Source organism: Plectropomus leopardus, chromosome 19 (assembly GCF_026936395.1).
Source record: "Plectropomus leopardus strain MGB_pleo_1.0 chromosome 19, ASM2693639v1, whole genome shotgun sequence".
NCBI classification, from domain to species: domain Eukaryota; kingdom Metazoa; phylum Chordata; class Actinopteri; order Perciformes; family Serranidae; genus Plectropomus; species Plectropomus leopardus.
In genome coordinates, this window is record NC_142194.1 from 12,763,296 (window position 1) to 12,789,184 (window position 25,889).

At 38.5% G+C, this 25,889-nt stretch overlaps 1 protein-coding gene across 3 annotated transcripts in view; it reads left to right on the top strand.

Annotated features, from left to right (window-relative positions):
• vti1a (vesicle transport through interaction with t-SNAREs 1A) overlaps positions 1–25,889 on the top strand; it is a 156,955-nt gene that overhangs the window by 13,719 nt on the left and 117,347 nt on the right. For 2 of the 3 annotated variants that reach the window (XM_042507708.2, XM_042507706.2), the window contains exons 4-5: positions 13,471–13,548; positions 18,914–18,934. In XM_042507708.2, coding sequence (XP_042363642.1) covers positions 13,471–13,548; positions 18,914–18,934 — 99 coding nt within the window. The remainder of the gene's footprint in view (positions 1–13,470; positions 13,549–18,913; positions 18,935–25,889) is intronic. The other variant, XM_042507707.2, reaches the window with a different exon arrangement.

The following is a 25,889-nucleotide window of genomic DNA, read 5'->3' on the forward strand; positions in this document are numbered from 1 at the left end:
GAAATGAAAAGGCTGTTGGTTCTGATTCCATTTTTTCGTTTCTTGATTTTCTTTTTTTATGTCTAGATATGAGTTTCACAAGTGGTTATAAGTGACCTTCTAGAGATAACTTGGAATTTAGCTTTCAATTGCAGCAAATAATGAGTGCTGTATATAATGAATGGGCTCTTTGGATCTTCTTAAGAACAACTTGTAAATGAGGAGAAATGGTCTGATTGAAATGTGGAAATACAAATAAGATCAGTTAATGATTCAATCGGATGTGTATCAAACGGGAACATACCTCAGACGAGGCCAAGGAAAACTGCCGTAACTCGTGATTTTCATTTGGTCCCCTATTATCGGAATGAATTAACTTGTTGTAGAAGAACTAATGAATGACTCTTGACTTTACCACACACAGCTCAGGCTGTAGTTGCCAGTAAGAATGCTATCACAAGTTTTCCATAAGCCTCTTTTCCTGTTTCCAAACCCCAGAGCTATTTGTTGCCTCAGCATCTGAAGGTCATCCATGATCTGTTCATCATTGGCAATAAATTAACATTTTAGCATTTTAACATTCCAGGGTATTGGAAATGCCATGTGAAGTATAGAGTATTGTCTCTATGTACATGCTGTTCTAGGTTGCAGTTTAGTGTGTGAACTGTTTTTTAGTCTTCACTCAATGACAATTATGTTTATTGTTAATTAATCATTTTTTGATTAATTAGTTGTTAAAATGTCAGAAAAATGTTGATTGGTGTTTCCCAACGCCCAGTTTTTTCCAAAACCCAAAGATATTCCGTTAAGTGTCATAGGGGAGTAAGGAAACCAGAAAATAATCCTAATTACAAAGCAAAATAGGAGAATTTTAACTTTTTTTCTTAAGAAAAATACTTAAACAAATTGATTGATTAGTTTTATTGGCATGTGAAATGTCAGAAATTGGTGCAAAAGCCCAAGATGGCGGAAAATATTTAGATTTAAGAAGCTGAAATAGCAGAATTTTAACTTTCCAAACTCATTAATCTGTTATCAAATTAATTTGCAAAAAATCATTTGTTGCAGCTGTTCAGGGCTGCAAGTAACAATTATTTTCTTTGTCAATGAATCTGTCGATTTTTTTTTTCTCAATCGATTAGTTGTTTGGAAATTTTAGAAAATGGAAAATGTCAATTACTTTTGACATAAGACGATGAAGTCCCCCAATTTCCAGTTTTGTCCACAACCCACAATTATTCAGTTAACTGTCACAGAGGAGTAAAGAAACCAGAAAATATTCACATTTAGGAAGTTGGAATCAAAGAATTTTTACTTTTTTTTTCTTAACCCCCCTGCCCCCCCAAACAAACCTCAAAACTGATTAATTGATTATTAATTTGTTGCCCATTACCTTACTAGCTGACTGTCTATTAACTGATTAATCATTGCAACGCTACACTCGAAGCATACTAATAACCTTGATATGTATTTAGAGAACACCCCTCCAAATATTGCCAAATAGATGAGAATAAAACTCCATTTAGGTGCTGTATGAATATTTATGGTCGTTTTTATAAATAAGTGGTCACGGACAATTCAAGGTTGTTGAGACTATCCAACTTTAGCAGATAGTGGCCATAAACTCATTATGTTTGGTACAATTAACAACCTAAATGGAGAAGGAAGAGTTTGCAAAGTCATTTATCCGAAAGTTGTGTATTCGTCTTAAGAAGCTCCTAAATCATAAACATCGTTTTTAAAACCAGATGCTGATAATTATGTTGAGATTTAGGTTTTGATGGGAGATTTAAGGAATGCTGTACTTCTGCACACTGGAACCACACTAGCAGTGATAAATAAATTAGCCTTGTTGTAATCCATCTTGAAGGGTTCTTGTTGTTTGCCCCCTGTCCTCGTTATGTTGACTCCTGCATGCAGACAACATGACAAACCAACATTAGTTGGATGTAAGACACTCTAAATCGCCTTAGGTTGCCTCGGCTTACTTGTTCTTATTAAACATAGAGGAGTGAAGGCAGATTGACTCTTTTCATGATTTGTTGCTTAACAACCCATCAATGACACCAAAGTCTAATCACCCATAACCAGTTTTGAAAGGACTCCCCCAATTGACAGGGATTTTTCCCGTATATTTTTTCTCGGAGTGCAGATTTAAGATGTAAACAAATAGATCTTCTTCTCTTCTTATGAATTGTGGCTTTCATTTGGAAGTTGTTGTGCACAGTATGTCTTCTTCGAGCCCTTTGTGGATTTGTGGCGTTGGAGGCTTTTCCATGTCCTCTTTATGGACACGAAGATGGGATTCATTTGCGGATTAGCCTTTTTTGTCACTCAAGTTGAAACCATTTTTCATGGGTTTGATGGTGTAATGGCAGCAGTGGGTCGGGTTGAAGGACAGTGTCATAATAAGGACAAAATGATGTGTTGTCCAGAAGTGCCGTGTTCATATTTGATTATCAGAAAAATTCCAATGAAACACAAAATGTCACCATGTGCAATAGTTTAAAGTATTATTAAACATAAATTAAAACACAAGTTTTTTTTACATGTTTAAATTAAAGGTGACACTGTCTCCTAACCAGCCACACTTAAATGTGCTGGTTGTTTTGTTATTTCCTGACTTATCATAAATACGTAATTCTAGTAATCATTTAGTTTCCAAATGGAGATTTTCTTGATGGTTGATTGGTATGTCTTTAATGCTCACAATGCCGCTTTTGGTCAAGTACGAGTGGTTATGTCACTCCATGACTTCAGATGTGATGACAGTTTAGCATCAAGAGGGGATTCTACAATAGTCTTCAGCTCCATTGTTACTATAAAACCCTTTTTTTAAAACCAAAATTTTCTTAAATCTTATCCCATTGCCAGATGCCTTGCAGTAGTCGAGTATGCCTCTCTGCCAGAAAACAGGGTTAGTAAACATTAGAAAGCAGCATGGAGGCCAGTGAAAATGTTGCAGTAGTTACTCATTTCTTTTATATCTGTTATTTATTACATCTCCTTTTAAAAATTTAGTGCTGAGTAATTTTGAACAATTTCTGAGTGCTGCTAAGACAGAGTTGGCTTAAATTTATGGTGGTGTGCCATTGCATTGCGCAGCAAAAAATATTAGAGTGTTGATCTCATATTTCTATCACTACCAATTGGAGCCGATCAGAGCTGAAGCCGATAAATACCCGTGGCTACTGCAGAGCCATTTGTCCCGGGAATTAATGCCAATTGTAACCTTTCTCATTAATGTCAAATGGTAGTGGGGATTTTTTTTCCAGTGGGAAAGGTTCTTAAAAGTGTATTTTCAAGTTAAATTAAGAAGGGATGCACAACAATATTGGCATGTAATCAGTATCAGCAAAAAAAAAAGACTAAATTAATAAAATAAATAATGAATAATAATGAATAAATAAATAATGCCTAATAAAATAGGCATCAGCCTAAAATAAACTTTGCTGCTGACATGACAGGCCTATATGATTATTTCAGTTTAATTATGCAACCTTGATAGGTCAAATTCACCCTGGTTGTGGTTATTCTCAGGGTTGCCAAGGGAGTACATCATTCAAACTGATAAATTAGGCTGAATTTTTTGGTTGTTTTGGTTGAAAATGTCACATAAAATGTATATGACATGTTTTATACGTAACCTCAATTGAAGTACTTTTTTTTATTTTGCCCAATGAATGTGCACATTTTGGTAAAGCATTCTATTTTATGTCTACATTTGCCAGCAGGACATCACAATAAGAGTAGGCACAATAATATCTTTCAACTACAATTCAACTACAAGAGAAACTTGATGTTCTATGCAATTAGGTAGAAAAAAATGTCGTGAAACGCAATAGGCTATTGGCCAAAATGAGTTTAAACAAATATCGGCATTTCGGGTATCTGCAAAAATTCACTATTGTGCATCCCTACAGTACTTTTTGGCACTGTTAATGACCACTAGAAGAATTATAAAGAGAAGTCCTCTATGCTGGAAAAGCAGGAAGTCTTCGCATTAGTGTTATTATTATTTTGTCCAGACCTGACATCTAAGTTACAGGAAATATAAGTACAAAATTATCCCTAAAAGATTTTTACCAACCCTTTTTATGAATATAATAAGCATTAAGATAAGTGTCACAGACAAGGAGAAGTCGGAATACATTTTTGGGGACATTTGCTTTGCTGTCATCCTTATTACGAGTTTTGTGGTCATTAACAGGATGAGTTCTTGTCAGTAGTCGACTCGCAGAAATCACATAGCCTGTAATTTGTAAGCAGATCACCCCCGACTCCTTCTCCGTCTCTTTATGTTAACACTTGTCTGTATGGACGGGTGTATCAGCATTATGCCTGGAGCACAGGTTTTTTTTTTTTTTGTTTGGCAGTGTGCAAATTCGGCCGTTATCCTTCCACGCGATCGTTTCCTCTCTCGCTTATCTCTCCTGGCCCCTCCAAAGTCGCCGTACTTCCACACACACTGACAGCGATCAGTATAGCTTTCAGACGCTTGTCTGGCTGAGTCTGCCATGAAGCGAAGGCCCTCCCAGGTCCCCTCGCTGTCCTCGGGGCTTGTGTGATTGAGTGACTGGAGTGAGTGGGGGCCAAAGATAATAAGGGGGAAAATATAAAGACATGGGGCGATGATATGATAACACCCCCTTCCTCCTCCTTCCCCCCTGCTCCCCTCTTTTTTTTTTACTCCCCTTTCCACCTCCCCTTCACTTCTCCTTCTGTTCTTCTTTCTGTCCTACCCCCGATTTCCGTGCACCGAGCCTGTCCCACGCAGTAGTGTAAACCAGAAGTGACATGTGACACCCACTCCCCAGTGATGTGCTGACAAGCGGGTACTAGAATAGGTGACAATGTTTTCTTTTTTGCCAGACTGGCTTAAGTATGGTGAAGGGGTTCATGAAGTATTTATGAAATATATTATGAATCATTGGGTCTGTGTTTTTCCTCTGTATTTTAGGCAGTGGCATTTGCTTTTTAATAAGTAAGGCTCAGAGAAGGCGAAAGTGAGGAGTGGAGTAAATAGAGGAAGAACTCTTTACATTGCATCTTTACTGGCGTTTTCTTTATAGTTAAAGCTCCGTGTTTACAAATGTTTTAACCCCTGCTCGCACCCTCTTCACACACACACGCAGACATACAATTAAACTTAGTTTCTCCCTCTCATCCTAAGTGTTTCTAATGAGCGAGCATGCCAGAAAGAAAGGGAAAGTGGGTTTTTTTTGCTCTCAGCGACCAACAATTTTGCCTTTTCTCTGGTGTTTTTTGAAGCCTGCAGTGGAATCTGGCTGTGGCCTTGATCAGAATTACATTGTGGAAGATGAATTAGGGTTTCTTTTTCAATTATCCCAGAGGTTGGCCACCATTAGAGCATCAGCCTGCTCCTGCAGTGAGACTAAACTCTTTAGTTTTGTTCCCATCATTACCATAGAGCACTTGTTTGTTCTGCGTTGTCAAACTTTTTGTATGTTTTTTGCCTTTGTACATTTTTATTTGTGAAACGATCTGTTTCACATAACACAGTCTCCGCTTTAAGTGCTTGTATCAAATGGACAAAAAATCCCAGTAGGAAAAAAAATCTGTTGCCCATTCAAAAAAAACAATCAAATTACAACATAGCTCATTAAATTAATGTTATTTATGTAATTTTTACTTTGCAGTGGTCTTTTATATATTTTCTGCTACTTTTTCTTTGAAGAATGAACTGTAGATTATTGTTTTTGTGAATTATTTAACTCCACTATTTATTCCTGGGTTGCTCTTTTTGGTATGCTTTAATTTTTTTAATCTGCCTAAGAGGTGTAAGCATGTCTTCTCTGTAGCCTTCACTTGGCTATTTCTCATAATTATTTTTGAACTTCTGTTGTAAATTCCAGTACAAAACCTGCAGACTCCCAGGAAACTGGTAAGTGTATTGGGAAGTTCAGGAGGGCACATGTTGGAAGGGCTTTGGAAGGGGGCCTTACTGGCCTCATCAGCATTTGAATGTGTTCTTGCTACTGAAATAACAAAGTATACATAAATATATAGAGATAATGATCTGGCTAAGTCCCTATATGTGCTGCCGTATTCTTATGTTAATGAGCCAGCCATTCAGCACCAACAATGGTCACATTACAAGAAAAGGCAAAGCAGTGAAGGAGATAGTCTTCTGTGCGTGTCCACTGACGGACGTGCACATGCTCAGCAGGCCCGACTCTGCTCCCTTTGTGTCTAGGTTTTTTTTATTTTTTTTATTACATTTTTCAATTTTAGATAACACTCCAAGAATAGACATCAAACAAAAATGAATCATAAATCGAGGTCAGGAGTGAACCTCTTTCCAAAGCAGAGAAAGGGTTAAAAGTGAAGGTATTTCTTTCTTTAAAAAAGATGGGAAGACTGATAGGAGAGGAGCTCTTCTCAGCAGAGGGTTCAGTGAACCATATGTAGGTAGCCACAGGCTAATGGGCCGGTTGGTCCCTGGCTTGCCAGGTATCCTGCATTGCACATCTCCGAACACCCCCCCTCCTCCTCCACACACACTTTCTCTCTCCTCGTCATCCTCCAACACCCACCTCTTCCACCCCTCCCACCTTCACTCTGTGAAAATCCCTCCTCCACTTTCCTCTAATCTCACCTTTTTCTCTGGTGCTGACCCGGGGAGGCCCACTTTATTCCCCACTGCACGCCAGAAGCCAGCGTTGTGATCGGAGCCCGAGCCCCTGCGCTGGTTCCCCCTCTCCTCTCCTCTCTCCTTGCCCTGGCTGCCCGCCTCCCCGACGGCTCTGCTCTATTGATTTACTCCTCCAACCAATGCTGTCTGTCTCTGTTTTGCACCACCAGCACCTCGATCCCTCATCTCTATAACCCTCCCTTCTTTCCCCATTTTTCCTCTCTTTCCCTCTCTCGCTCCCTTCTTCCTTTTCACACTTTCTTTCTTTCTGTCCCCTCCTTGGGCTAAGGGAGAAAACCTGACAGAAGACGAGAGAAGGAGGGAAAGAGAGATGGAAGGACGGGGGTGTGGGAGGGGAAACGGGGCCTTTGATTTTTCATTAGAAGCGCCTCCATATTTTAATATTGGGTTTAATCGGGCCCTCATGCCTTAAAGAAATAACCATTGAGAGATGATCCCTCGGCCTTCAAAAAGTATATGGCGCTTCTTCAATCAAAGCCCTCCTCGAATTTGCTCTTTTGTTTGGAGTTCACTTGCAACCCCCCCACCCTTCCTCCTCTCTTCTCTTGCCGCCTCTCGGCCTCTTGCTTTGTGGGTACAGTCGTTAGGCTTATTGACTGATCTCGGCTGTACTTAGCAATAGAAATGACTTTGACAGGGAAATACACCACCGGTATCACAGAGGTACGAGCATGAAAGGCCTCTATCAGAATAGTGTACTCTTTCACCAGCTAGGTAATTCCCCCCAGAGATAAAAATGTTTACTTGTGCTGTAATATAAAAGAATTTCATAGATTCAGGGATACAATGTGGAAATAAGAATTTAATTTTATATTGAATTGAACTAATAAGAGAAGTTTTTTCACAGTTGCCTCTGACCGTTTTTTGAAACTGATACTCTCCGTCGCCCTTAAAACCGGCTCCTCACCTCAAACCTGTTAAGATATGTCACAAACTCATTTATTACCTTGCCTCGGTTGATCATTCACCTTTATTTGTGTTTTCGACAATGACTTCTCCGAGACTCCTTCAGGTTTTCCATGCAAGTGGAACACAATGCCGTGTGCGTGGAAGCCACCAAAGCACCAACCTGTGAGCTAATGAGAGGCCCCATGCTGTTATCTAAGGCTCCGGCTTCTCTACCACTGCTGCACTTCTATTAGGGGAGAGAACACACACCGGGCTACCGTTCACATATGTTGCGCGTTCTCTAAAGGAGGTTTCCCCGGGATGCAAAGGCTTGTAGAAGCCGCCGTCGTTCAGACAGTGGCTCGCGAGCACGCGCGTGCACACCCACACAAACACACGCAGAAGCGGAGGATTCGATGGCACCAAAGACCGCAATAAAACAAAGGCACAAATGACACCCTCCTGTGACAATCCCAATTGCAGCTACTTGCCTTTGTCTGATAATATATCAAATGCATTAAAAAAGAGCACTTACTTAATTGAACAACCTCTCCCAATTTGTTTGTGTTAAAGGAGAGTAGAAGACACTAGACAACAATTTGTGTGTGTTTTCCTTTGTGCTGTGTGTGTGTGTGTGTTAAACCCCTGCCAAGCAGAGATGCATTATTTAAGATGCTGTTGTGATACTTGTGCCTGCTTAAAGGTCTCAGCTTCCTTTTAACGCCATGCCGCATCGGTCCACCTCTGCCCCCGCTTGTGGGAGGGGGAACCAGAGTGGGACCTGCTGGTACTGGTCCACACATCACCTGGGAAAATATCACAGCAGGGGGAGGAAAGGGAGTGATATGGATAACCTTTGAGTTTAGCACACATTCTTGTGAACAGAAAGACATTTTATTACTAGTGGTGGCAGAAAAATTGTTACAGAATAGGATCGCGATATTTTTGCGCACCAATATTGGATCGATAAATGGATGTCGCATTTATTTTTTTTTATGATGTAAATTATATCAATATTACAAATACAAATTAAACTTTTTGTTGCCTACTAAAAAAATTAAATCAGTTGGTTTTTTTAGTCCACCAAATAATTTATTGCAATAAAAATAAAGTGAGATGAACAGACTGAAAACTTAATGTTATTAGATAAAACTGATGTTTTCCTTCTGGGTCATTATTTGATAAAAAGGTACTTTTTCAGAATATATTACAATATATTTTATTGCAATACTCAATATGTTGCAACACATTTAAAATCACAATAATATTCTATCGTGACTAAAGTATCTGTGATAATATCAGGCCTCTAGTGATTCCCACCCCTATTTTAGTTTAGACTTTTGTGTTTTTTTAGTTTTTTAAAAATATGTTTCAATTTGTGCCCACCTGAACGTTTGTTTTTTAAAACAGTGGTTTTGATATGTTCCCACATTCTCAGAGCAGCTCTAACAGCGAATAAAATAAAAGGTAGAATCCCAGTTTCAGACCAGCACACGGAGCAGGACATAAGTGTTATTGGGTCTAAATTTGGAAATGCCCAGCTGCTCAACTACTGCTGAAAAAGCCTGTAATGGAACGCAGTATTGTAAATTGAATATGGTTAATTACTCTTCATGCTATGCCACCAGCCGTGTGTGCAGGGCGAAAAGGAAAAAGCTCGGGGAAAGTGGAGGGAAAAAGCGTCTGCAGAGGAACTTCAGGGCCCCTCATTACACTCTGCCCCTGGGTATTTTTACGCCTTTTATTTCCCATCTAATGAACTGTTTACATTTTTCAGCTTTCCAGGCGCCACAATTATTTGCACTTGTCCTTGTGTCACTCGATGCACTGGGCAAAAAGCAAGGAGGAGAGTTGGAGGGCATTGAAATGTGTATATGAATCTCGCTTTATTTGATTTTAATTATAGCAATTTTTTTTTGGTAGATGGGGAACTTTTCTTTTCCGTGATTGTTGAGTGCTTGAAATTAAGAGAGGTCATTGTTTTATAATCATCAATACATTTTCTGTAAACAGATGTTTTTTGAGATTTTCTTTCTTCTTCCTGGTCTATGGAGGAACTTAAAAATCGTCATGTTAATTTAGGCAATATATACTCATGCATGCCCATATACTAGAAAGAAATTGCACACAAAGGAAAGATCCATATATTTGCTATAATTAAATAAATATCATTTGCTGCTCAGAGGATTATGCCAAACTGATTTGCATATCTGATATGAATTGTTATGCATGCATATGTAATTACATTTTGATGGGTAAAGAAGAGTAGTGTTTTTTTCCTCCGTTGCTATCCATGTCAACAGTGGTAAAACGTGTGTTTTTGACAGGACACCAGCACCTCCATCGCTTGCATTTGACGGGATGTGTAGAGTTTTTAAAGGCAGGCCACTTTGCATAAAGTTAAGATGTACCTTTGTACTTTTCTTGTGTGCTTCCGGGAATAGAAGCAAATTCTCACCCAAGATTAAAAAAGTGACAAAAGACAGACCTTTCAAAAGGATTAAAAAAAGCTCCTTTTTTTCTTTTCTGAGCAATAAGGTATCTTCTGAAAGCGCTCATTCTTTTTTAGATTACAAAGCCTGATTAGCTGGTTTCGTCTTAAGATGTGGAGCTCAGTCTTTACATACTGTAACCAGAATGAGAGAGTTTCAATGCATTTTCTTTATAGAATAGATGGTTTTTCACTACAGGTATCTTTTATCTGCTTTCCTGACCTCAAGAGTCATCCTGTTGTCACTTAGCAATTTTTTTTTTTTTTTTTTTTCATAACACCCCTAACTTATAATCAAAATTCGCTCCTGTATTAAGCAGTCAATATTGCACAGCTGTTTATGTTTCACATCAAATGAGAAGGCAGTAATCACTCAGGAATCTGTTGTTTTCCTGAGGGGGAATCCAAAAACCGGAGTGTATACTGTGGGTACAGGGGAAGTAGCGGCACACTTTCATTTCAATGACATTTTCCATTCTTTATACTTTTCCTTTGTTATCTACACTGTTCTCATTGCAGAAACGCTTCATACATTCATCTGTAACAGACAGCTATTTAGAAATACCAAAAAATCCCTGCATATGGTTTGAAGGCGACGTAAGCCTTAACATTCAAATCAATGCTTCTCCCAGGCTTCCTCGTCTCAATTACTGGTGAAGTCTTTCCCCCTAAGTTGCACTGCAGATCTTTAAGATGAAACTCGACTTAAATGGAATATGTGGGTGTTTTCCTGGCAACAAATATCTGTGTGTGTATGTGTGTGTGTGTGTGCCTTGTGTACAAGTGTACGTTGCTGTCTTCAAATTGATGCTTATTGTCTATTTGGTTTTACTCACATCTGAAATTCCTTTAAATGTCCTGACAGCAGCTCAGTGACCACTTATTTCCCTCTGCACAGAAGAAAAATTACTGACACTAGAATTGATAAAATTAAGTTACATTCAGGGTGACTGCGGGTGCTTAAAAAGTCTTAAAATGCTTAAATTAATTTTTTTTTCAAGTTTTAGCCCTTAACAGTTATTAAATAGTAGTCATACATTTTTATTTCTGACGTTGTAATTCCCATATCTAATTTTATTTATCCTGCTTCTTTTTTTTAATTCTTTTCTTCTTTTTTGTGAACATGAGTCAAGCTCTTCTGGGCGTCTAAGGTTGTCTTTTACTTTGTAATTGCACTTACCTGTTGGAAAAAATGTAGATTAACCCAACTCACTCTATGCCTACATAAAAACTACATATATACTACTAAACCTTTATACTTAAATGCACTGTCTAAATAAGAAAAGGAGGACCGTCCAAAAATCTTAAATCTTAAGTTTTAAAAAAATCATCTTGAAAAAGTCTTAAAAGCCATTAAATGTATGTGTCTGATACCTGTGGACTCTCCAGTTACATTTTTAGCTTATCTTATTTTTTTTTAGGACAAAATATGTTCACTTTATGTGTTAATATACATTTGTATTATGTCACCTATATTTTTTCATAGCGTGCCATATCTATGTTATCACTTTTAGTCAAAATTGTTAAGGAAACAAACTGATTTGATTTTTTAAAAACTTAGTTTTACCTAGTTTTTCTAGATCTTTTGGTATTAATTGTAATTGTCTTCCAACAATTATCGCTAACTTAAAAGTTAACTATTTGACTTGACGCGTTGTATGGCACAATCACAAAACAATTACAAAAACATCTTAAAAGCACATTTTGACACAGTGCTCCTGTGTAATGTGTGTTCAGGGGAGGGGGGCAACATTGTGTTTTATTTTCAGTCCGTGCTGCCGATCTTCTCTCTTCCCCACAGTGGGCGTTCTGTGGTTAGCTTAGGTCCCCGCGGTTGAGTATTGTTTGGGTGCGCTCTTTATCTAATGGGTTTTGTGGCCTGGGTCAATCAGGCCCTCAGTCTAGTCAGTAATTACTCCAGAGAACTGTGGCCCTCACCATCACGATAATAACAGCCAAATCACATCAGCCATGACTTTCCACTCAGTGCTCCAGATTATGAGGAGAGACAAATAGCAAAAAAAAAAAAATCAACTGGCTTGCTTGTGATTGGTTCCAAAGTTATTTCAATCAAGGAACTTGATATCATCACACATGAGGTTAGAATTGCCTTTTTCAAGTTTGATTTGTGCTTCTCTTACGGACGGTAGCATCAAAGTGCTGCATGCGATAGCTTCTTCAAACTTTTCCTGATAATAGAAAGATACTGGGGAAAGGATACTGTATTTGAGGAACAAAAAATGTCCCCACCAGGTAATTGGTGTTCCTCCACTGATTCCCTTACTTTGTTTTATTTATTTAGAGTCGAAAACTAAGTAAATATAGACAATAGAAAGAATTCGTGTTGAGAAAAAGTGATATTTTCATTCCTGTGCTGGTGTTTGTCTTTGATTTTGCCCACCTCCTGCAGCCCACCTAGAAACCCTGTCAAGGCAGGGAGAGAAAGCGAAGGAGGCTTAGTAAACACTTTCTGTGTCTGCTGCTGGTGTGTATTTAGTTTAGAGGGCATGCCAAGAGGCTGTTTTTCCATGGGTCGGGCGTCTGTAAACAAGCGGTACAACGGCAGCCCACTCTTCGACAATCGGAGGTGGCACACTCTGAAGTGTGTATGAAATGTGTGTGTCTGAGTGTTTGTCTTTTTGGGTTCCTTTTTTTTTTTTCTTTTTGGACATGGCATTCCCTCTTATTCAAGCTCTATCTGGAGACAGAGGAAGAGAGAGAGAGAGGGTTTCTCTGTGTGTGTGTGTGTGTGTGTGTGTGTGTGTGTGTGTGTGTGTGTGTGTGTGTGTGTGTGTGTGTGTGTGTGTGTGTGTGTGTGTGTGTGTGTGTTAGAGAGAGGCAACCCCAAATCCGATGGGCCGCCAATGGGTGATGAATTATTCCCTGTCTGAGTCTCAGCATTGGTGTTATCACAGAGCCTGCCACTGCACTGGGATGACAGCGGTGACAGCCCCCAGAAAAGATTTAGCGCTGACAAGTGATACTTCCTCATAATACATCTCCCTGGTCCTCTCCCCTGTCCCCCTGTTCCACAATCTCTCCATGCACACAAGATGAGGTTTTTTATCCCTCAACTTATATTTGTTTAAGTGGGCAAGGTGGGGGGCTCTTTGCCATCACTTCTGTGGCACAAGTGCACTAGGTACAGTAGATCACCTTGGAGGGGAGGCATGGGCACAAACCCAGACGTGCTTGTTTTCAGTACATGTCTTTTTGGGGCACACACTCAGACTCGCACACATACACACAACCTGCAAGTGTATGACTCAGTTTGTCACCAAGTTCCATTAGGGGGCTCTCGTGCTTAAGGAATGCCTGTTGTGTTTTTGCATCAACAACAGTACTAAGCCATATTTCCCCACTTGTTTTCTCTTTTTCTCTCCCCTGTTTCCCCCTTCTCTTCTTCTTTTTGTCCTTCTTCCTCCTCCCCCTGCAGAAAAGGTCACGTATTGCCTACAGTGATGAGGTGCGCAACGAGCTCCTGGGGGATGACGCCAGCTCCTCTGAGAACCAGGTGAGGCACTAATCAGGGGGGCCCAAACGACACCAGTGTGGGTGGCTGACTGGCCCCAAGGGGTGAGGAGGTGGGCCCCTCGTAGGGGCCATCGAGAGCCGAAACCACAGTATTGTCACCAAGTCATGCGGAAGGAACACTGTTTAATGCAAAGCTGGGCTGCTAGTGAGTGGGCTCAGGGCATGGGACCAGCGTCTGGTCAAAGCCAGATTGTGATCGACATTCACACACCTAAACACAAACGCACAACCCAACACACATTTCAATCCGAAAAACCCGGCCTCCCCACTCCAACCGTCCCACAGCTGTTCTCCAGCCGGGTGTGGACTTAGGCCAATAATAGATCCTCCATCCTCCATCGAGGTCCGCACACATACACAGAAGTACACGCACACGCGGAATTGCTAAATTTTGTTCTGCGGTCTTTCTTTAAACTCCAAGGGAGGAACCTGCACAATGCAGATGCTCAAAATTAATAATAACACAGGTTCTCATTTTGCCCGTAAAAAAAAAAAACAACCCACATTTTGCAGCACTCCATACAAATTATCCTTTAGCTCCTAAATGTTTTTATTTATTATTTATTAGCAGCTCCTAATCAAAAATCTTAAATTCTATTTGACTTCTTTATGGTTTTGATCTATTATCTATCAGCATTTTTTACAATTGGTTTATTGTTTATTAAAAGACAATGACTGACGTTTTGTTTGAGTATCACTTCAGCCTGTTGAATTCGAGGGATAGAAACAACAGATAAAGGCCACATTAGCAGTTTTCATTCATTGTCTGCAATGTCTACAAAAGATTCATTCACAGCAGTTGTGAAAGTGGCAACGAAGAAGAAAAACAATTATCTCGAATTGTGATCTTAATTGCCCAAAATATGCCACATGTTCTTTTAAACGTAAGTTGTTATGAATAAATGTAGGAATGCATCAAAAACAATGATACATCAACAGATTCAGCAAACAGCGTTTTAACATTTAAGACGCACTTACCTATTGCTCACCTGCACAGCTGCCACTCATACGCAGCCACTCTCAACTCTGACCAAACGTCTTTTGACTAATTATATATTACCTTTACAGTCGGCTGTCAACTTGCAAGGGTTACTGCGTCTCAAGGCACACACCATTACACACACACACACACACACACACACACACACTCACATGCAAATAAATACTTTGCATTTGCACAATCAAAAAAGAAAAAAAAGACAAAGATGAGTACTCGAATGCATATTTGCACATTTAATCCCTCAGTGCTTTATGTGAGTATATTTAGACGATTCACAGCTACGCAAAGCTAGATAAAGTTGTCTTTTTTTTTTTTTTTGAACGTTTTCCTATTACCATTTCAATGATGACCCATGAACTACACATCTTAGAAACATATGTATCAAGAACCAAGATGTGTAATTGAAATGCATATTCCCGGCAAATTAGCAAGACACAAAAGTGACTCTGACATTTTCTGCAGAAGTTGGAAGGAGATTTGCTGTCAGAAATGTCACGTTTGAGACACTGAGGAGTTCGATCAACAAATCCTGTCAAGAAAAAGCAGAAAAAATATCACATTTTATCTCAAATCTTATTTCTCTTTCATTAAAAATGCATCGCAGATATTTTAAAGAAATATTGATCAATCTAGAATTTGCACATTTCAAAAAGAAAATTATTTTCTAAAAAGTATCAGTGTAGAATGAATAGTTTGGATTGATGATGACATTTTTATTTTTAATTTGGGATATTACTGTTTTATTATCCTAATTTCATTTAAAAACATTACATTTTTTATAATAATGCTAAAATTAATTTTATATTGATTTATTTCAAATTGTTGTATTAGTAAATTAAATATATATAAAATATATAAAGAATACAAAATAGTAATTTAATCCATGCATGCTCACATGTCAGAAGTACTAGAGGCAGCAGAATGTGACATTTAAATCTGTGAACACACACCTTCATTATTTAAATGTTCGGTTTACATTAACATAATAATTCAAATTATGAAATTTAGTATAATAATAATGAAATTGAATTAATGGTAAAATGTGTAAAATATATTTATCATAAAACAAATGTATCTTTAGGAATTAAGGCCAAACATGATCCTTTTAAAATGCTATGGCAGCTATAGTAAATTACATATTACTATTTTTAAACCAATCTTAATTTAATTTTATTTTCCCAATATCTTTTTTTTGCAAAAATTTACCAGGACTCAAAACCTTATTTTGCTTATAACATTTACTATAAATTATTAAATTATGAAAAAAAAACAGTGATAATTAGCAACAATAATGTCAGAAATGAAACTTTGAACATTGTAATTATACAGTGTATTTAAAACATACACACAAAACCTTAGAAAGAGTTCATGCTGAGGGAAAAAGCAAAGCAAATAGATGATATACATTTTCCCTTTTTCCTCCCAGGTGCCGTATTTACCTCATTTTCATTTTAAAACTTGTGCAGATAATACTTGTCTTGGTCTTGCTGTGAGTGGAGTACTCGGAACTTCAGGGTTTTTTATCTAACGAGACGGCGGCGATAGGAGAGGGGAAAAGATGGTGGGGGCCGGGGCAAGTCGGTCAATTTAATTCCTGACGATCTGAAAGAGGTCAGGATCATTTCATATAGCCCTGGCTGAGCAGATCATTACCAGTCACAAATCTGTTGGTTACATGGCAAGGATTTATAGCTAAGTAAATAGGGAACCGTCATAAGTTCTGAAAATGGCGTATTGGCCCTGCGATAATGGCTAAAGGACGATTTAATAGAGTTCGGCATTTATTCGTTATCTGTATGCGGACAGAGACTGAATTGGCACTATCACTCGTTTTTTTTTTTTTAATAATGTGGTAGGCTACCATTGCACATTTCTTCTTTCTCTTTCCTCTGCATGCAACACACGCACAAATGTTGGAGCGCACACACACACACGCACACACACACACACCGACACCACACAGACGCCACACACAAAGCAGCAAATGCACACACATTTTTCACACACGAGCACTATACGGAATAGTTTCGATTTCAGTCACAGCAGAAGGCTTGGCCACAAGAGATTGTGCTGGTTTGAGCCGGCATGGACCAGATTTTACAGGCTACAAAGGAAGCAGATTACCACTTGTATCGAATTCCGTATTGGATAAAAAAAAAAATCTTTTGTTTGAAAAAAAAAAAAATTGCTGATTATCATAACAGAAAAATTGCAGCAGTGCAATTTTGAATACTGGCTGGCATCACAAAAACACAAGGCAAGGCGCTCATGCAGGAGTAATTATAACATTTACAATATTCTGTATTTACTGCTCTATATCTCTTGAGCAACGCGAGCGTCGTTGGCTGTACTAAAGAACGGATGCCAAAGAAAAATAAAGCAAAACAGTAAGAAACACAGCTCAACATGGCCCCTCGTATAGTTTTAACAAATCCTCCACGAGGACTTGCAATCAGTCAGGCAGCACAAATGAGCTAGAACAAGTTTTGTTTGGTACCCATTGACTGATGGCTGAGCTGGGGGTGAGGGATCGCAAGATCTGCTGGGGGTTTTTTTCAACCCCCCCCCCCTCAAATAAGCACATCCACAGTGTAGTTTTAAACTTTGGCCTCTTCAATAATGCATTCTTAGTGGGGAGTTGTTGCTCAAGTTAGAAGAGACACTTTCCACTCTTAAGTGCGTCTTGTTGCTGTTTTCAAGGGTAGGAGCTCTTTAGAAAAACATGCAATTATACTTGTTTACCTCCCACATTACAGATATCGACAATATTTTTATATTTGCAATATTGTAGTATTTTTTGATTGGTGGAAAAAAAACAAAAACGATGCAAGAACTATTTTGGAGATGTTTCTAAAATTACAGGGGGAGTGCTGTGACAAAGATTGTAATGTGTGAAGCAATTGATATTTTTGCTTGTGTTTTATATAGTGTAGATTCCTGAATTTATTACCACACGACACATTTCTTCGAGTGTGTTTACTCGTGGCATAATAAAAATAGAGGAGACAAATGCATGCAGTACAGTATTTTAGGATTCCAGTATAATGGGTGCAAATGTTAAACGTAAGTTTTTTGATTTATTTTGGTCATAAGAGCTGGTGGAAGGAGCTGATGCTTTATTTTCTGTTTGTCACTTGAATTACTTGAAGAAAACGTGCAATTTTCTGACCTTCCTCTTAGCATTTTTTCACCCTAAAGTTAGCAATCAAGTTTGTAACTCAAGATCTAAGAACTCTCCTTTTATATGATGCAAAATTATTCCAGGCTTACAAAAATTCAAAAATAAACAGCACAAGTAAAAGTGCCCCTGAGCCTCCCTTTAGATCTGCTAACCTTTAATGTTGGCCAAGAAATGTGAATTTAAAAAGAAAAAAAACCTCTAAAAGGTTGCAAATCTAGAAATTTGTCGTCCCCCCCTTTTTTTTTTTTTTTACCAACTGTGTTGCATTCCCACGATAAGCCCCCGCCTTCTCTTTCCTCCTCCTCTTAAGAACAGGCCAGGGAAGCAACCTTTTAAATTGTGATTAGGCATAATTAATGGCAAATGGGATTATTTCCCTCCCTCAAATGTCTGATTCATTATCAGAGATGCAAGGTTTTCCAGGACAGGGAATAAGACTAGCATTTCTTATTTACTTCACTTTAAATTTGCCATTCTCTTTCATCAAAAATGTATAGCTATGCTAAGATTCATTTTTCATGATCTGTGGCTGTCCCAATAATAAGCTGCACTGTATGTATATGCAGCGGTAGCCTCACATGGCTTACTTCTACATAATCTAAACAGCATGCACCTTTTACTAGAGATGCAAAATGAAATATTGACGGCATATCAGCATTGATAAACAGCGGTACAAATGGCGTGGCTCAGCATTTCTCCAGCTCGGTTCCAAAGGGCACACATCTCTTTTTATCCTTTTCCAGATAATTCAGCAAAATGACAGATATGAAATATGTTTCCTCAACATTTTAAACTGCACACTATATTTTACTCATTTTTCTCTCTTGCTATATCGACTTCTGTGATGTGACTTCCTTCATAATGTTAGTTGATATTGCGAGTGGAGCGATCCGTTCCCTGTCTTTGTTTAATGTGACAGCGCCAGGACTTGATCTTTGTTTGTTCAAAAAAAAAGTCAGCCCGGGTGGCGTGTTTAGCTCCGTTTAATGTGTTTGTCTCATGATTTTCAAATGCTAAACATGCAAACAGATGAATCGTCAAGGTTAATTCTGTACCCAGCCACATGACTGATCTTCTCCCTGCCATATTTCTGCTTCCTCTTTTTTATCTCTCCTTCACTCTCTCCATCTTTTCTCTTTTCTCCCTTCTGCTCTCATGATGCAGTTGATAAAGTTACGTGAAGAGGTAAGTGCTTTTCTGCTCCAACAGTTTCAATTCTGCATTCCTTCTGAAATTTCAATTTGCCCTCCCCTCTCCTGTAGAAAATTAAAATCTGATCATTTGGACATTTTTTTTTTGCATGTCTGGTTGAACAGTCTACAAGCTAAGCCAGAGATAATGGATTCATCGAAGGCCAGTTTTTCCGAATTCCTTAAATATCTTAAAGAAAAGACATTGTTTCTGATGTGCCTTTTTAAAGACAAATACAAGGGACTGGATGCCTAGTGAAGCTTCGATTATTGGATCAAACATTGATCAACTTCTTAGTTTCAAGATGGATTTACTGCCTGTAAGATTTACTGTCCCTTAAATTTCTTGAATGGGGCCACACCAGTTGCTCTCTGCCTTTTGTAATAAACTGGGGTGAGATTATTGTTATTTATATGATAGGCATTTGGGGCTATATTAGACAACAGACTGTAAGGTGTTGTTTTGTCATCCACCACTGCATGAACATCACCATTTCCAAAGATTACTGAACTCCATACACAACATTTTAATCTTTTCATGTATTTCATTCTTCGTATTCCATAATGTGCAATGTAAGATACCATGCACAGTAATGTAGTGAAAGTCATTTAGTGTCAACTCAAGTGCTGCTGAACACCCATAGAAATAGAAAAAATAGAAAGAACAAAAGAAACTGTTTGCTGTTGTCATTTGATGAATGCAAAAGGAAATTGAGGTTGTTTTTAGTTATGGTGATAACACGGTGGGGCATGAAGTGTATCACACTCATAAGTGTTTTGGCATATTCATACTCTTAATTTCCTTATTTAACAAAAAAAATACAACCATGCACCAATCTAATTTTCTCTCTTTCACCAAAGTTACACTCATGTTAGCTTAAATCCCTTACTCATCGTAAAACACACTTCATTTAAACTTGAGAAAAATAAAATAAAACTCTGGTTTGGTCGAAAAAACAAAAACCAAAAAAAAAAACCCAAATCCTAAATCACTGAGTTGGATGTAAAAATATGCTGATCTGCACATTGTTTATCCCTGGGGTCTCTGTCTGCTGAGCAGTGGCTCTTGCTTTTTTCTTTGGTGGCAGCTACAGTACATCATGTTTCAACAAACATGAAAATAATGGTGTCAAAAGAGACAGAAGTAACAGTTACACTGATATTTGAAAAGTAACTGATTTCTAATTTGACAAAGTACGACTCCACTGATCGTTACTCCATCACTCATCATTACTACCTCACGTAAGTGGATTCGCAACTTGCTGCAAGTCGCTTTGCTTTATGCTCAAGTAATTGCAATGGCAATGGTACTATGAAAAGTGACTACCCCTCTAACCATCCTGCTATGGGGATGTCTGTTCTACTTTCACTATTTTTATGTCAAAAATATGCAAAAAACTAAGAAATGTTGATATCTCTTGAAATGCTTGACTCTGTTAGGTACTGTATATTGCTGGCTTCTAGATCATGGCCATTTTTAAACATGCAATACCTAAAGTGTAATTTTGGTTTAGCAGATAAAGTTAGCGACAATACACAGCCTTCCAAAAGAAGAAAATCACAGTCAGCTTGTTACTTACAGCAACAAAAAGGACCTACACTAATTGGCACTGATGATTGTTTTTCTTTTGATTGCCTCAAACTTTCCAGTATCGAGTTCCCCTGAGCAACAAGTTGGCAGTCTTTTTTAGGTGGTAAGCAAAAAGCACTACGTTGGAATAAGATCATGGTTCCTTGAACTTTTACATCATTGCAGGATTAGTGTGGTATTAGCTGTAACTCTAATCCAGATGCTTTAACTGAGCTGCTGCACTCATGATTAAATTCAAATTAACTAATTGTTGCAAATATAACAGGACTGCCATGGACACCTGTCCATTTTATCCTTTTCCGACTGAAACGTCTACTCAAAACAACATTGAGATTTGTAATGTAGCAAGCATGATTGTATTTAAAAAGCATTCATAGTTTATATTTAGATTTAAACAAAAGCATTTGTTCTTGAGCTGTCCAGCAAAATAAGTGATATTAAGTACATATTAGTTTTAGCTTTTCATAATGATAATGTTTAAAATTAACACATGTAATAGTAGTTGTAACACCTCATGAAGATCATATTTTATTTATTTTAAATTAACAAAGTCACAGTTTATTGAAGATTGACAAGCTTGCCGTTCTTTTAGTTGGATATGATGGACGGTTTTAGGATTTTTTTGAAAGCTTAAGATACAAACAACTCTTAAAGGATCAGCTCACCTTAATTACACCTTAATTAATTTGCCAGAGTTTTTACTTCCTCACACTACTGCCCATTTGCCAGAAGAAAATGTAGGCATTATACATTTCTGCAATCCATGAATATGTTATTTGCACATCACATATGAATCATATCAGCATCTCTACAGTGATGTAACATATGAGCTAACTTTAAAAAAATATTTTACTGTGAAGATCATATTTTGGAGATTTTGTTTATTTGCTATTTCTGTAGGTTATATTATATACCATGTCCTTTAAAGCATGACTCAACTTGTATGTACAGGTGCACTTACAGTATGTTGTTAAATGTGTCTTTGAGTGAGACGATGTTCAAAAGGGCCTCTGCTGAGGCAGTGTAATTCAATTCCTATCAAAGGCTCACCATTCACACCTATCCATAATTTAGAGCGCCTACCTGGCCCAGATGCCATGTTATCACGCTTTTTTCTTTTATTTAGCTTTACTTTTGTTTCCCCTTTGTCTTTCCACCTCTTTTTTGTGCATTTCCTCCTCGCCTGAGGGTCAGAAGACACCTTGAGTTACCTCACCTGTCTACCCCTCCTGGAATGGCCTTATCTGTGTAATCGGGCTTGATTCTGCGCCCTCTTCGCCATTGCACTCCTCCATCGCAGTCTTCTACCCTTCTGCTCCTCCTGCATTTGAATCAAAGGCTGGCACAGCTTATACACACTTAAGCCTTGCTTTAAAAAAAACTATACTTTTTTTTCTTCAGCTGAAAAACATGTTTAAATATTTAGCACCCATATTCACAGCTGTTTGACACTTGTAATTCCTCGTCTTACAAGTCCCAAACAAACGGCACAGAAGATCACACAGTCAGTCTGAATCACAGCTGTCATCATTATTCACTTTGACTCTCCCCCACCCTTATTGAAATAATAAGGAAATCATCTGAACTTTGGAAAATGGTGATAGTAACCGCCTGTGTTTGATATTGAAAAAAGGCAGGAGAGCGAAAAGAAGAGGGGAGAGATTTCTTTTGAGCTACAGCTGCATTGTTCTGGGGCTCCCTGTTAATAACTTACAACTGAAGAGTGTTTCTTGACGCAAAAAAGCACAACAAAAAAACACAATTTTTCGTGGTTCCTAAGAAGATCTTTGTTCAAAATGTAGGTGTCAGATGAAAAGGCATACATGCATAGGCAGAAATGGTGGTGATGGTGGCGGTGGGGTGAACCAGTGCACTCAGGGATGCACAGTATTTAGCATATATTGCATTTAAATCCTTTGCTAGAAGGCTCCATTAGACAATCAAATATGATTTGATGAAATCCTCAGTTTTTCTTAATTTAATTAACATCAGGTTTGAATTTTTAGCCAGCGTTTGAGTCAGAAAAGGTGCAAGTGCATGTGTGTCTATTCTGAGGATATGATGGTTATATCAGAACCGCAGGGGTCAAGCCTTGATATGTGACGTTGTAGCACAGTAGGGGCTGGCAGCCACTTTGCATTTCCTCAGACAAAAATGCTGACAAGTGTGTCTCGGCTTTTGCTTGCTAACTGCAGAATGAAACCAAAGCAGAACACTGCGATCCACATTTTTGTTGTATGATATTTGTATATCGGAACAAAATTGCTTCTCTGGAGAGTAATAGTCACCTCATTTTCGATGAAGTTTGTAGACATAATCTCTTTATCAGCCTCAACTGTGACTATGTACTAGTGTAGGATGTTTAGTTTTCATTGTAAGCGTTCCTTTTCATTATTTTCCACCGTATCATCTTGCGTCCATTGCTGGGTTGTTTCATTATTAGGGCCATCACTGTGTGCCATTACTGGATTCTTAGTGGCTGAACTCTCACCTTTTCCTTCAGGTTCTGTCACCGTCAAACTCGGGGCGCATTATTCTAATGATCACACACACATATACACTGCCACTGCCACCACTACCCCCCATCAACCCCCCACCTCCCACCCACCCACACTCACCCTCCCCTCCCCCCGGCCCTAAAAGAAGACAGAAATAGGGAGAGAGTGAGAGAGAGAGAGAGAGAGAGAAATTCAGGAGGAGAAAGCTTTGAAGTGGCTTTCCATCGCAGTGAGTCTGCCGGCCGTCTCCCCGAGACGTGTCACCTTTGCCGAGAGGGAATAGGAAAATCACGTTTCGAATGGTAATGATAACATACTAATCACTTGAGCTCTTTGAAGAACCCGGGGAGTGCGCTACTCTGTCAGTATCCCTGGCTGCCTCATGCTCCCAGGCACACACAGGCACTGCAGCCATGGTCTAGGTGTATAAGCTTAAGCATTGCATGTCAATACGTCCCCTCTGATCCATAGGGGCTCATTATAGCCCAAGCTTGGTATCCATTTTCTCCCACGAGCGCACTGCCACCGTCTCCACTGGTGCCACTACCACTTCCACACCCGTGTAACCCCTCCTCACCACACCCTTCACCAAAAACACACCTTGCATCCCGTCCCACACGCTGTCTCCTCGTCTCTTTCCTTCCACCGTCAGCCCATTTTACCACCCATCCACCCACCCATTCTCCCATCCCTCCATCCTCCCCCTGCCCTCCCTTTAACTATTGAAAAGTATCTCTGCAATTTTAAATGACATCTGTCAGCGGCGCCAAGAAAAAGGAAGCGAGGGAAAGAAAAGAGTTCAGAGGGAGTTTTCTCCTCCCTGCTCTTTTCCCATCCCTCTTATTGTCAAACTTTGAAAAGTGTGTCGTTGACTTTTTTTTTCCCCTCCACGTTTTTTTTTTTTTTTTTTATTTCCTCTGAGTGATTAGCTGGTACACATTTTGACAGCCTTACCAAAACTAGAGATTTCACTTCTCCCCCCCTGTCCCCTTCGCTCATGTGATGGGCATAAACCCCTGTCAGAGAGGCGGATGTCATTCGTCGGGTTGTTTTTTGAGTGTCAGATACGTTGCATCTGATCAGTTTCTTAACATAGCATATTAGAAAGGCCTTCAAAACCAACAACATTCGAGTAAACACTTAAGCCGTTCGTGTTTATGCTGTTTGTGATCCTCTCTTCTGAATTCAGTTTGGATTTAATGAAGGCTGGGTCTCTGCAGTGGACAATATGCGCCTGTATATGTTGTTTAAAAGCTGTGTTGTATGTTAAATTGGTGGTTGAATCTTTGCACTGAACAACCACAGATTAACAATAGATCTTATTGTAATCGCACCGTGCCTGTGCTTTATGAGACAGATGGAGTGCATGATGGCATTAACTAGTTTATAAGAAAAAATCTGTATAGATATTATACACAAAACTTAAATTACACACTTCAATGTTTGGTTAGTGATTTTAACCAATCAGTAAAATAACAGTTTGGGCAATATTTTAAATCTGCTTGAAGCAACCATGCTGATGAAATAGAATAATTACATTGAATAAAACAACTTCAGTATAATATCCAGGCATTATCTGAAACAACGAAAGATCAAACAGATGCTTCCATGATTAACCCCCTTGTGATGCAGTACACCAGAATCTTTTAATGAGAGACATAGTCTATTAGATCTTGCCAATCGCGTTAAAACATAAAAGGTCAGAAACACAGAATCAAACTTAATGCAGAAATATTGGAAAAGAACCTTAAACATAATCCTTTTGAAGAAAGTCTTACATGATTGTCTAAAATTTAGACAAAAGTGCTTTTTAGGCAGTATATTGCAACCACAACCAAAGCAACAGTCACAGTTAGGAACCCTCTTTTGAATGATTTTCTTAAGTATACTACACAGGATATGTTGGTTACTGATACCGTAAACAGTATCGCCAACAATAGTGAAAGTAAAGGCCCACCCCAAATACAATCTTGTTTGCTGTATTTGCAGTTTTTTCAGCACGATTTTTGTAGCTTCCTTTTGGATGGGTGCTGCTTACAGTCAAGCGCCTGCTCACTACATTTTTATAAACCTGTGACCTCAACTGAAGGCTATGTTTTTATGGGTCCATGCATTGTTTCTTTTGTAGGAAAGTCTTACATAGCTTACTTTTTAACATTGTTATGTTGAAAACATTAAAGTAGACACGTACTGTTTTTTAATTGTCTTTTGTGATGTAAACTTGTGAAATAAACACATTCAAGATGTCTATATTGCACTCAGTTGAAAGAGTATCAGTAAAAAACTGCATTTCAAAATGTCACAATTATTCTTTTATTAATTTCAGCCTTTTAATGTTCAGTTTAATTCTTGATTTGCTCTTTAAAAGAATGTTGAAAATAATTTCCTTAATTTTTTAGTTCAACAAGCAATTTGTTGTATAAATATCCACACAAAAAGAGCACATTTATTTTAAAACAGATGCGTTGGAGGTGCGTGAGTAGAACACAATTTGTAAATAAACTCTGGAACATTGTCTAACCTTCAAAAAAATTTACTTTTACTGCAACGTTTTGGTTATGGTTAGGGTTAGCCATATCTTTCCCCGTAACCTTAACCCTGATCAGTGTCTCACTATAAATGTATTTCTTTTGCAAGGGTTAGGCATAGTTTGTCTGCATATGATGCATATCTGAAAGGACTATTAAATCTAAATTTGTCAATCTAATCTATCATATTGTGAAAGCAGGAGAAAGGCAGAGCTGAGTGCACTTTGATTTTTTTTAAATTTATCACAAGAAACATTGTTATCACAATATTCAAAGATGTATCTTACGTTCCTCATATTGTAGGGTCCTAGAAAGTATTCCCAGCTAGAGATT